The sequence below is a fragment of the Lynx canadensis genome, chromosome B1 (assembly GCF_007474595.2).
Source record: "Lynx canadensis isolate LIC74 chromosome B1, mLynCan4.pri.v2, whole genome shotgun sequence".
In the NCBI taxonomy this organism is placed as follows: domain Eukaryota; kingdom Metazoa; phylum Chordata; class Mammalia; order Carnivora; family Felidae; genus Lynx; species Lynx canadensis.
Genome location: NC_044306.2, coordinates 51,985,081 through 51,998,449, shown reverse-complemented (window position 1 = coordinate 51,998,449; position 13,369 = coordinate 51,985,081). Strand labels below are relative to the sequence as shown.

The window sequence follows — 13,369 nt, the reverse complement described above, 5'->3', positions numbered from 1 at the left end:
CTAAGTAGATGGTAAGGCCCCTGACCTCCCCCCAGCAGCTCCCTCAGCAGCTCATTTGTCCCCAGGGCCTCTGGGGGAGGCCTGTGGGGCCAGCTCTGCCTTAAGTCCTTATAGCTCCTACACACTTAGCCCCTACCCAGGCTCAGGGCAGCCCCTGGGGGTTGAGTCCATGCCCCCCCCACCCCCAGCCATTTCTCCTCCTACCCAGGGGTCCATCAGCAGAGTCTTGTCCTCAGTGGCCAGGTGCTCAGGGCCAAGCCCAGGGAAGGTGAGGCAGGAAGCCTTCTTGTATCTCCTTTGCTTGAGTTCTTCCTACCCTCCTTCTCGTGAGTAGGCAATTCTGAGAGTTCTGCACATATTCTAGAGACAAGTTCTCCCTCGTCTTCATCAGATATGTGACTTGCAAATATTTTCTCCCATTCCATAGCTTGTGTTTTTATTCTCCTTATGTCATTCACAGAGCAAACACTTTTAATTTTGATGAAATCCAATGCATCGATTGTTTTCTTTTATGGATCATGTTTTTGCTGCCCTATGTAAGAGCTCTTTGCTAATGCAAGGTCACAAAGATTTTCTCTTGAAAGTTTTCTAGTTTTACATTTCAATCTCTGATACATTTTAAGTTAGTTGTTTGCATGGGAAAGATTAATTGTGCCCACATCATTTGTTGAAAAGACTACTTCTCTTCATTAAATTATCTTTGCACCTTCAAACAAACATCAGTTGCCCACATATGTATGGGTCTGTTTCTGGGCTTTTGTCTGCCCCATTGATCCATTTCTCTGTCCTTGCCAACAACACCCTGTCTTAATTACTGTAGTGTTATAGTGAGTTCCAAAATCCAGCACTGTGGGCTCTTTAAATTTATTCTCCCCTCCCCCCCACTTGTGTTGGCTCTTCTGGTTCCTTTGCCTTTCCATATCAACTTTAGAATCTGCTTGTCTATATCTGCAAAAAATCCCTGCTGGGATCTGTATTGAAATCATGTTAAATCTATACATTAATTTGAAGAAAATTGTCATTGTGTCATCACTATATTGAGTCTTTCAACCCATGAACATGGTGTATATCTCTCTATCATTTAGATTTTCTTTGACTTTTTTTTATTAGTGTTGTAGCTTCAGTATACAAACCTTGCATATTTTATTAGGCTTATTCCTAAGTATTTCAATTTTTGGAGCCAATTTAAGTGATATATATTATATTTATATATTTATATACCACTTTTTTTTCTTTTTAAAAAAATTTTTTTTATGTTTATTTATTTCTGAGACAGAGAGAGACAGAGCATGAGAGGGGGAGGGGCAGAGAGAGAGGGAGACCCAGAATCGGAAGTAGGCTCCAGGTTCCGAGCTGTCAGCACAGAGCCTGACGCAGGGCTCAAACTCACAAACTGTGAGATCATGACCTGAGCCGAAGTCGGTCACTCAACCGACTGAGCCACCCAGGCGTCCCTACCACTTTTTTTTTTTTTTTCCGAGAGAGTGTGTGAGTAGGGGAGGAGCTGAGGGAGAGATTTGAAAGAAAGTCTTAAGCAGGCTCCATGCCCAGTTGCAAAGCCCAACTAAAGGATCGATCCCATAACCCTGGGATCATGGCATGAGCTGAAATCAAGAGTCAGATGCTCAACTAACTGAGCCACCCAGGTGCCCTTAAGTGGTATATATTTTTTAAATTTCAAATTTCGATTTCCAATTGTTAATTAGTAGTCCATAGAAATATACTGAATTTCTATATGCTGACCTTGTATCATGAGACTTTGCTAAACTTCCTAATTAGTTCTGTGAACTTTTTTGTATATTCCTTGGGGTTTTCAATCTAGACAATCGTGTCGTTTTCAAATGGGGACAACTTGACTTCCTTCTTTGCAATCTGTATATACTTTATTTCTTTTTCTTGACTTATTGCACTGACTGGGACTTCTAATATGATGCTGAGTAGAAGTGATAAGAGTAGACATCACTGCCTTGCTCCTGATCTTAAGAGGAAAGAATTCAACTTTTATTATTGAGTGTGACATTAAGTGTGGGTTTTTGTAGGTGTCCTTCATCTATCAGGTTAAGGAAGTTCTCTTTTATTTCTAGATCGTTGAGAATTTCTTCTTTTTTAAAAAATCATGAATCGATCCTGAATTTTGTCAAATGCCTTTTATCTGCATTAATTAATTAATTAATGTGTGTTTTGTCTTATTAATATCTTTGATTACAGGGATTGATTTTTGCATATAGAAGCAGCCTTACTTTCTCAAGATAAACCCAATTGGCTCTAGTGTATCATTCTTACTATATATTACTGGAATTGATTTGCTAATATTTTGTTGAGGATTTTTGCATTTGTGTTTATGAAAGGTATTGTCTGTAGTTTTATTTGGTTATACAGTGTTTGTCTGGCTTTGATATCAGAGTAATGCTGACCTCATAAAATGAATGAGAAAGTGTTCTTTCCTCTTGAATTTTTTGGGAAAAAAAGGGTAGAATGGGTGCTATTTCTACCCTAAATGTTTGGTAGGCTTTATTTTTCTTAAAAAGGATTGTCAAGTTTCAGGCCCCACAAAATCATTTGGGGCTTCGAGGGTGGGTTGTTCTTTGAAAATACGGTTTCTGAGAATGTCACCAGAAGCAGCATGTGACTGTAGGCCCAGACAGCAAACCTGTTCAGCCTCCTGCCTCTTGTAGAAGTCACTGTTTTCTCATCCTAGCCAGTTTTAGGCAGAGCTATAGCTAACTCCTAGTGAGGCAACATAGTTTGGGTAAGACCATCTTCGATTTGCCTGAACTATGACTGGCTGTGTGCCTGGGGGGGAATCACCCCACCTCTCTGAGACTCAGATGTGCCAGATGGGAAAGAGAAGGTAACAAAGTATCTTCCCTCAAAGGGCTGGTGAAAAGGTGAGAATATGCTCAGAGAACTAGAAAGTTCTTCTGGAGGCAGATATGTGGAGCTTTGAACAATTCCATGGTTTACAAAGTAAGAGGAAGAAACAGAGCTGGGATAACCAGCGTGTGCTGAAGGAAGGACAGGAGGGGAGCACCTCGGGAGGCAGGAATAGCTGCCCTCTGGGCCATCTGGTCTCCCAGGTAGTCTCACACACATTTGAGGCTTCTGCGACTCCCCGAGGGGGCATGTTTGCCTGCATTTATTTACTCAACATATCCTGAGATCCTACTCTAGCCCAGGCTTCTGCGACGCCCCGAGGGGGCATGTTTGCCTACATTTATTTACTCAACATATCCTGAGATCCTACTCTAGCCCAGGCATTTGAAAGATGTGGAAACTGAGGCCCAAAGGGGTTAGGAGATGTTCTCCCCAAGGTAACACAGCCAGTGAAAGAACTGGAAGAGAACCCAGGTGGTCTGCTTTTCCACCGTAGTGAGGGGAACGAGTTGGACTAAGTTCAGAAGGAAAGAGGCAGACGGTCTGTCCCTGATCAGCATGTGGGTGGGAGCTAAGAGCACCGGTCCTGGAGCCAGACTGCCGGCTTGACGCCCTGCTCGACCACTTACCCAGCTGGGCAAACGGCAGAACAGAACCTCACTGCTGCAGTTTGCCGTCTGCAAAATGAGGCTCATACTGCATCTACCTCATAAGGTTGTTGTGAGGGTTAAACGAATTAAATGAATTCATAGGTACAAAATGCTCAGTACAGTGCCCAGCACATGAGTGTCACACAGACATCGGGTATTATTATTTATGAAGATGCTAGGGCACACTTCAGTTTCTCTGAAGCCACTCGGTTAAGAAAGGATAAAGTTGTGAAAACGTTGGCGGAAGCTTGAGGTCCTCGTCTGCCCTCTGCGGTGGTGAATGGCACAAGCTCCGCCTTGGGACGGACTTGCCCAAGGCCATGCAGGTCCTTCAGACTGTAGACCAAATCCGCCCAGCTTTATGAGCCCTCGCTCTATCATGACACACTTCCTCCCTGCTTTTAGACCCAAGCATCTCATGATCTGATGTTCTTGGGAGAGAGATGGCATGACAGGTGCCATCAGATGTGGAAACAAATCTGGGAAGAGACTTGGATGTCTTCTATCCTGAGCTAGTGTCCAGGGGCTGGTGAGCTTTTGGAACCTGCCAGGCAAGTTGGGGGCAGGGGGTGGCGGGGATGAGGGTTTGGAGGAGCAGCAGCCCTCCTTGTGGGGATTTGGCACATCTGGCCCTGCTCTGGGCCTCGCCTGCGCCACCTGCACCCCAATGCTACTGCATGGAAGGGTGCAGGCCTTAGGAGGCTGCCTGCTGGGAATGAGATCACCTCGCGGAGCAGCGTTTCCCCCGTCGCTTAGGGTCTGGCGCCACCTTGTGGCCACAGGCCAAAGCTGTCTTTGCACAGGGGCTGGAGCCTTAGCAGAGGCAGCTACTTGGACGGCCCCAGAGGTCACCTAGACCCCCTCTGGATTTTACAGGTACCCTCAGTTGCCTCTCGGGGACCCAGAGACTCAAGGACAGAGGAGAAGGGTCCAGGAGCCAGAAGGTGTGGAATAGGTAGAAGGCACTTGATTGGGAAATCCTGAACTGGATTCCGTGACGCAGCTCCCATTACAGGGGGGTGAGGCTGTGTGAGCTGGTGTCTCAGGAGGCATGATTTCCAGATTTGGTTTTGGACTTGATCCTGGTGCACTCTGGGCTGCCAGCATCTGTTTGCTCATCAACACAGTGGGAGAGGCTCTGGTTTTGCCCACTCCCACCCTTGTTTCTTCCCATCCCTTGCGATGTTCTCCCAGAAGAAAATTCAAGGCTGCTTTCTCTGGCAGACATTATTAGCTGAGTCAGCATGTCCTGGGCTCATTGCCTTCCATTTCCATGGGCATGATGGGGCACAGGGGCCTGTGGCTTGGGGAAAATGGAGATGGGGGCACACATCAAGTGCTCCTTTTGCCCTAGCAGGACTGAGCTAGGTGAATCTGAGTGTTGACATGACCCTGCCCTGGGACTGGAACGCGTAGGCTTGGCTCTGCCATTTAATCATTCCTCCACCTTGTGAGGCTGGGAGAAGCAGAGTCTGTGGTCTGAGTGTACCTCTGAGAGAGTATAAATTTGTGATCTGGTCCCTGTGAGAGACTCCCTGTGGGAGTCTGTGGCCTATGGATTGTGTGTTACAGCTGCCACATGTGGGTAGAGCTCAGATTTGGGTCATGGAGGCCACATCTGACCTGTGAGACCCAAGGCACCAAGGCTTCACTAGGCACATGGTCATTCTGGGTGCTGTGTGGAGTTTCTAGACTCACAGCCCTGACCTCAGCCAGTGCACCTTTGTCCTCCACTGCTCTGCCTTCCCAGGCCACCATCAGATCCGACCAATTTGACCCTTGCCTCCACCCTTGCTCCTCAACCCCTCCCAGACTACTTGTGACCATATCTCTTTACAGCAAACCCTCCCCTGCCCAAATATATCTTTGCCATGACTTCTTGAAGTTGGTCTTCTCCTTCAGGCCCAAAATTGTGACACTGCTTTCCTCTCCTTCCTCTCTCTCTCTTTGTGTTCCCTCTCACATCTCTCTCTTTCTCTCTTTCTGTATTTCTTCTCTGTGTGTATGTGCTTTTCTGTCTCTGTATTTCTCTGTGTCTGTCTGGCTCTGTGTCTCTGTGCCTCTGTCTGTCTGTCTCTCTCTCTCTCTCTGTGTGTCTCCCTGTCTCACTCTCTGTCTCTTTGTCTCTCTCTCAGTGACCCCGTAGCTTTACAACAATGTCCCTGACCTTTTCCAAGCCTCCTGCCTCATTCCTTGATTTTGGGAAAATGACTCATGGGCCATACCACAGATAGTAAGTGCCAGAATCTGTAACAGAACCAGAATTTGATGCTTTACTTCACTTGAGCCTCAGTTTTTCCCATGAGTTAAATGACAATAACCAGACCTGCCCCACGAGGCATGGCAGGGACTCCAGCAGATGGCTGGCCTTCCGCACCTGCCCTTCTCACACCGGCCCCACCCCAGCGCCTTCCTGCCTTTGAGTCCTCACCCCCAGGCTTCCCCGCTTTAGTCTTCAGCAGCACTGTTGCTCTGCTCACTGTGGGGAGCGCATCTGGAGGGAAATAAGGTGTCCATCCCAGCTTCCCAGGGTGGGTCTCTTCAGAGATACCATCACCCAAAGGCTCTTAGGAATCTAGAGAGGCAGACATAGTATTACTCATCTGGTGTGGGATGGGTGCCCCTTGTTGCCAGCGTGTTTGTTGTAGGTCACACCAATGGTTCAGTGGGGCTGCTTTGTGTCCCAATGCACAGTTTAGGGGACCCTGGAGCCTTTGTTCATTGAGGAGTCCAGTACATGGCTAATGGTCAGGAGGGAGACCCACCATTTTGGAATCAGAGAGGAGCATCACTTTACAGTTTTAAACTATTTTATAAATGCATGTTTTTGCATCTTTGCTTCTAAAATGTGAGCTTCTGTAACATCGATATAAGGTCTTGAATGCCCCGCTCCTCCCATTGCTCCGGGGAAATTCAGAGCCCCTCTTAGTGACTGGCTTTATGAAGCTCTTCATGAATTTGCTGCACATGTGGGCATGGACTACCTTCACAGTATTGTGACAGTGTTGTCCCACCAGGACACCTCAGCCTTGCAGGACAGGAGTCCTTCTACAGGACAGTCTTCCTTCTACATCCATAGGCACTGAGGCAATGGTGTGAAAAAAACACAAGCTCCCGTGCTCCAGAAGAGACAGAAAAGACACAAGAAAGGAGTGGAGAGAGAGTGGGAGGTGGGGCTGGAGGGGCAGGCAGGGCCCCGTGAGCCATGCGAGGCATTTGGATCTAAGCATTCTAAGCATTATGGGAAGCGTGGGAGGGTTGGAAGAAGCTTGGGGATGACTGATTGCACTTATGATTTTCAAAAAGCACCCTGGCTGCCGTGTGAAGAAAGGGTTGTTCTGGGGCAAGAGTGGACCCCAGGAGACCAGTTAGGGGGCTTCTGCTTCAATTCAGGCAAGGGGGGTGATGGCAGAGACCAGGCTGGGGGTGGTGATTGGGGCAGAGAGAAGGGACTGCCTGGTAGCCCCAAGTAGGCACCTGACAGTGCTTGAAGACAACAGGCACTACGGATTGTGTCAACCATGCTCTCTCGACCCCTATGATGCAGGCTAGTGTTTTAAAGGGCACAGTGATATGCATTCCCAGGGAACAATCAAGGTCACACATGTGCTTCTGTCTGTTGGCCGTGGCCCTTGGTTTATGGTTCATGTTCTTGATCTTAACTGGGCCTGCAAAACCGTGCTTCCTGAACCTCACTCTTGCCCTGGCCCTACTGGCCTCTCTGGCCCAGGCTCAGCCTCAGAGACCACTGGATGACTTAGATGTATCTTTAATCCGCCCCTTGACTGTGGTTTAAAGACAGCTTCCTAAAGTTCAGGTATAAGTGAGGCACGGGGGACGCAGGATGCATGTCCACCACACACATTATCTCCTTGATCTCCCCGCCAGCCCCGTGATGCTATGATTCTTTTCCCCATGTTAGAGAAGGGTAACAAGGACACAGAGTTGGAGTAATTAGTCCAAGATCCCACAATTAACAAATGACAGAGTCCGCATTTGAATCCAGAGCCCATGTCCTCCCCCTACACCCACTTTCTTTGCTGATGGAGCAGGGTCAGTACAGGGTCAGAATGACTGTGTCCTGTGTCACCCTTGGACAAAGACTCCATTGCAGCTTCTGTGGCTCCCTAGTGTAGAGCTCAAACTTTGGTGTCCGGCAGTCTGGGGCCAGCTCCCATTCGGTTCACCATCCAGCTATGCAGCCTGTACAGGTGTGGTGCAGCGGTTCCCCATGTGTCTTAGATAGGAATTACACCTGCGGGTCACCTGGGACCCTGGAACCATGCGGCCAGCCAGCCAGTGGTACTTCGTAGGAGCCTCACAAATGCTAACTCCCTTCCCTTCCTCACCCAGAGAGGGTGCAGGGCTGTGCAGAAGAGGTGAATATCTGCTGGAATGTTCCCCCTGGGGTTTTGAACGTGAGAAAGGTCATGCGTCCTCTGAGCTCACCTATGATGCTTCACTGGCTGGCCCCGGGAGATCATCTGGTCCCACTCTTTCATTCTCATTTTTTTTTTTTTTTTTTTTTTTTTTGATGAGCAAATCAAGACCAGGAAGGGAAGAACTTGTTTACGACCGCTTCCCTGGCCTGTCCCCCTCCACTCCCAATCCCTTCATTCCAAAGTCTTAGCACCTTGTCTGTGGTCTGGAAAAAACCCTGGTCCAAGCATTTGGAAAACTTCACAGCAAAGGAGGGGACATCGGCACAGGCAAGCCTTGGTTTTGGGGAATGGCATGACCCTTCCGCATTCCCTGCTCCCACCCACGCTCTGTGTGTTCTGTCCTGTTCTCTCGGCAGGTATATCCGCACCATGTACCTGGGGATTCAGAGCCAGCGGCAGAAGGAACACCAGCGACGCTTCTACTGGGCTATGATGTATGAATATGCAGACGTCAACATGTTGCGCCTCCTTGAGACCTTCCTGGAGAGCGCCCCCCAACTGGTGCTACAGCTCTGCATAATGATCCAGAAGAACAGCGCCGAGACGCTGCCCTGTGAGTGTCCCACACCCACCCCCCACGGAAGGCTGGGGGAATGACCTGGGCTGGGACAGGGCTCTGCCCTCTGTCTGGGGACCACTTGGTGACTGCCACCTGCACACTCAGTGCCTGGCACATCCTGTGGGCATTGCCCATCCTGATCCCCGAGTCTCCACCTTGCCCAGGCCCCCATGTGATGCTGACCCAGCCCACACCAAAAGCACATGAGTGGCACAGATGTTCCCCATACACCCATGTGCCAGCTGCCCTGCTCAAGACCTTATGTTCTCATGAACAGAGCAGAGCCAGGGGCTCAAATGTCCCTGGGAGCAGCAGAACAGAGGGCTCTGTGTCTCCCAATCTGGGAGGAGTGCCTCTTTTTCTTTGGTGCTGGCCTGAGCCGAAGTGTTGCACATACACAGGATGGGGGAGTCAGCCTAATACTAAATCACAATAGGCAACACCAGCGATTTTAGACATTTGTAAGCTGTGGTGCTACTGCTTGAAATCAAAGTTTATGTAGCAGCCCCATTTTAAAACATGCTCAATAGCTCTGCTTTAGTTAGATGGGGATGGGGATCCAGAGCCAGGCGCACCCCACCCACCTCCCTCATGTCCCCTGTGGCCCCAGATGGTCTCCAAGGAGCCCCAGAAGCCCCCAGAGCCCAGTGGGATAGCACTGATATCTGCAGCAGTGGGAAATCTCTAGGCACCTCCTGGTTGCCTGAGAAACCCTTCTGAGGTTAGACTTTGTTGGCCAAGGCAACACCAGGTCACCGATGGTCAGACAGACTGCAAGCAGCATGGCTGTGTCTCAGAGCATGTTTCAGGGGGACTGGAGCTCCAGTAGGTCTAGGATGAGGAGGGGCTGAAGATCCCATCATGTGGGGGACACTGGAAATGTCTAGTTTGAGGAAGACTTGGGATGCAAGAATCCCAACGTTTGAAGGGGAATGAATGGCCATCCTAAAGGGATGGAGGGAGCTATAGGGAGAGTGTTACTGATGCAACATGTGGCAGATATTTCAAACAGCAGGAGCTGTTCAGTGGTGGAAAGAGTGTCTCAGCAGGTAGTGAGTTTCCTGACACTAGGAATATTCAAGCAGAAATGTTGCTGAGAAGACTCAGCCCAGAGGTTCCTGACTCCACACCCTCCCACCTTACACCTTGTGGTCTGTCAAGAGAAGCCAAGCTCTGGCCTTCGAGAAACAGCTTTGCCTCCTGACTTTTTCCAGACTGGCCAGTCCTTGGGAATGTCCAGTTCCCTGGTCACTTGTGCGGAAAAGGAGTTTAATCTTCCAAGGCCAGCCAGAGAACATTGAGCTGTTCAGCTTGTGAACTCATTCCTGACATTTAGAGCCCAAGCACCTAGTTCTGAGCCCAACTGCACTGCCAACAGACACCCCCAACCCTATGGGAGCTTGGCTCCCTGATGAAGCCTCCTACCCACCCCAAATCAGCATAACCCCAGCTGGAAGTGCCCCCAAGGGAAAGAGGCCTCAGGGCAGATCCCTCTGTCCCACAGAGCACCGGCTGCAGTCTTGTGAATCCCTCATGGAGGCAAGGAGAAGGGGGAATGTGGGAAACTTTGGGGGGCAGTGCCCACTGTTAGGAGGAGGCACCACCCAGCCCCTGGGCATCAGCTGTTTGGAGCCAGGGTCCAGTGGAGTTTGCAGCACCAGTGACCTGTCCTGGAGAAGAGCTGGAAGGAGCTAAATAGACGTCTAGCTCCACTGGGGCATCTGGACACTGAGCAGGAAGCCGTGGTGAGGGAGGCAGGGCTGGCAGTCCGTCTGGCCTGTCCCTTCTCTTTTGGATAGACTCCCATTCATATGCACACACACTGCCACTGGCATCGGAAAAAACTAGGAAACATGGAGACCTTGTCTTCAGGGTGCCCGCGGAGCCAGGCCATCTGCTTAGGCAATGATCTGGTGTGACTGCCCACGCCGAGGCCCCGGGAGCCCCTGCTTCTCTGAACCTTGGAGAAAAGTGTGCATCATTTAGAGAGCGCCATTTGTTTCAGGACCAAGAGAACCACTCAGGGGTTGATTCTAGAAGAACACCAGTGTCGCAGGGTCTGATGTGCACAGCCTTGCTCTGCAAGTCTTGAGGGAGTCCTCATGGAACCCTGATGATGGGCTGAGGTGCCCAGTGATAGGCACAGTGACCCTGCCTGCTCTCTGGAGCCCCCATACCCAGACTGCCCTCCATCCATGGGCTGTACCTCCCCAGATCAGGGCAACATGCTCCAGGGGACAGATTTGCTGGGGGACTGGGGAAGGCCTCTTTCTCTCCCATCCGATTCCTCCTTTTTCCAACTCTGTTGCCGAGACCCCAATCTAAACCGTCCTTTGCTGTTTCGTTTGTTCAGATCTCCTCCCAACCCCCAGAATCACCAGGGAAGCAAAGTTATCCTTCTTGCACCCTTCGCCACATCCAGGCACCGCAAATAGATGGGACAGGTGGCAGGGTGATGTAAGGGGTGAGTTCCTGATAGGACATTCGTCCCAGACCAAGAGCCTGGTCACCACTTATGCCCTGGTATGATTTTGGACCTTGCCCTTCACCTTATCAAGGCCTCCTTTTCTGTTTGGTGTAATGAAGGAGGTGACAGCACTACCTAATATTTAGGGAGGATGCAATAATGTAATGCATGTAGATCATTTTGTAAACTGTCAAGCTCCAAGGGCACCTAAGGGTGTGTGTTTGTCATTTCCAGAGCCTGGTGGTGAGTGGCGTGGGCGAGATCCTAGGGAGATCTCCACCCCACCCCTTTTGGCTCTGTGGGTCATCCCTGTTCCAGCCTCCTTGCTGAGACTGCCCTTTCTATGATAGCTGCTCATATTATAAACACAGAGAAGCTGATGTGAAATCCCTGGAGAAGAAACTCAAGGGGCAGTAGATGTTGCTCCCTAAGAGCCCTCTTGATGTGGGAGTCCCATGGGGCCAAGTCCGTGAGGGCCAAGGGGCTGCTTAGTTGTGCTGCCATAAGCAGGCACCCTGGGAGAGGAGCTGGAGTGACGAGGGTCAGGCTGCTGTGGGGCTTTTGCCCTAGGGAAGCTGTCCCTGGCTTTTTCTCCCACACACCCCTCTTTTAGAGTGAGCAGCTCACTCAGAGGTCAGGCAAGCATTCCCCCACATTTGTTTGGTATGTGGAATAGGTGTTTCTCCAAACAAGCTTTCGTGGTTAAATACATTTGGGAACTGCTGGGCTAAACAAAGGTCAGTGGCAATCTTTGCTGTTGGAATGTGATTTCCCAAGACAAGGATGGGGTCTGTAGCATTAGCTGGATTGATGGGAAGGAAGGAAACCTGCCCTCACTGAGCACAGACTGCAGGGGGCTTGGCATTTCCCTCTTACTTAACTTGTAGAACATCTGCTCATCACTGGACCATTTTGTTTGGAAATAGATGCCTACCTTCTTTTTTCCCATAAAAAGCTGTACGAAATGTACACACATTAAAGAAAGTCTGTTACCCTGGGAGGGACATGGTGACATGGAATCTTCCAGCCATGTGACTGCTTAGAGCATGGCAGCATGGAAAGATGCGGGTGACTCCCATGCTGATATCTGATAGCTGTTTGATCTGTGGAGAGTTACTGAGCCTTTCTGTTCCTGAGCTTTCCTGTTTCTTAAATGGGGATAATATTAGTACCTACCACAAAAAGTTGTTATGAGCATTTGATGACATGACCAATATCATGCCAGGTACAACACCTGGCCATTTTGTTGGTGGTGGGAGAACTTTTATTGTAGATACACTTCCTGAATTGGACTACAAGCTGTACTGGTGGGATCCATGGCTAATTGGCCTTGCTTTGTGGGCTTTGATGACATAGCTGCCCATTTACACTGTTAATACTAGTAAATGGTTAGGAAGACCGTTGCCACTGCCACTTTATTTTTTTAATGTTTATTTTATTGTATTTTGAGAAAGAGAGAGAGACAGAGAGAGTCGGGGAAGGGCAGAGAAAGAGGGAGAAAGAGAATCCCAGACAGGCTCCACGCTGTCAGCACAGAGCCTAATGCAGGGCTTGAACTCATGAACCGTGAGATCATGACCTGAGCTGAAACCAAGAGTCAGACGCTTAACCAACTGAGTCACCCAGGTGCCCCACCACTATCACTTTAATATGCGAGTTCTCCACTGATCTTGCCAAATGCCAACCTTTCCCAACCTTTCCCATCTCTCCACCTTGTGGCCCTCACTTATTGCTGGGCTAACCCTGTGGTATTCAGCCTGCAAGATGGATTGTATCCAATTTCCCCAGAAGACCACATTCAAGTGAAAAATATGGTAATAATAATCATACAAATATTATGCTGAAGTCACTTGAGCATCTCAGCAGGGTTTCCTTAAATCTGATGTTTTGAAAGTTTGAGTAAAGATAAAAACAAAGCTTATTCTGATATGTCATCTATATTGGTGGTGACATTGTAGTGTCTGCTGAAAGCTTTGCCAGTATTCTAGGTAGGGCCAGGGTTTGGAAAGCAGTTGGCGGGGCAGGAAAAGTGAGACTGAGTGTCAATACCACCATCCACCACTTACTGCCTTTATGGCCTGGGGCAAATTCGTTTCCTACCTGGGCCTCTTGCTCCGTAAAATGTGAATAGAAGCTACCTTTGGGGTGTCGTAAAGATCTAATGAGCTGCACATACACTCCTACAGCACCTTGCTTGCCATGTGGTGGGCACTTGATATGATCCACCGTTCCACAAAAATGCGTCAGGTCAACTGCGATACTATGTGCTGAGGGGCAGCAGGGAACAGAACCGACACAGACCCTCTCCTCACGAAAGTCTTATTTTTCTGAGCAGACAGAACAAAAACAATGGGACCGATGACACATGTTAAGTGCT

General features: G+C 49.2%; 1 protein-coding gene across 1 annotated transcript in view; it reads left to right on the top strand.

The window, feature by feature from the left end:
- The window catches only part of XKR6 (XK related 6), a 321,224-nt gene that overhangs the window by 287,321 nt on the left and 20,534 nt on the right, over nucleotides 1-13,369 (top strand). The window contains exon 2 of the mRNA XM_030312705.1: nucleotides 8,323-8,519. Within this exon, the coding sequence (XP_030168565.1) occupies nucleotides 8,323-8,519 (197 nt within the window). The remainder of the gene's footprint in view (nucleotides 1-8,322; nucleotides 8,520-13,369) is intronic.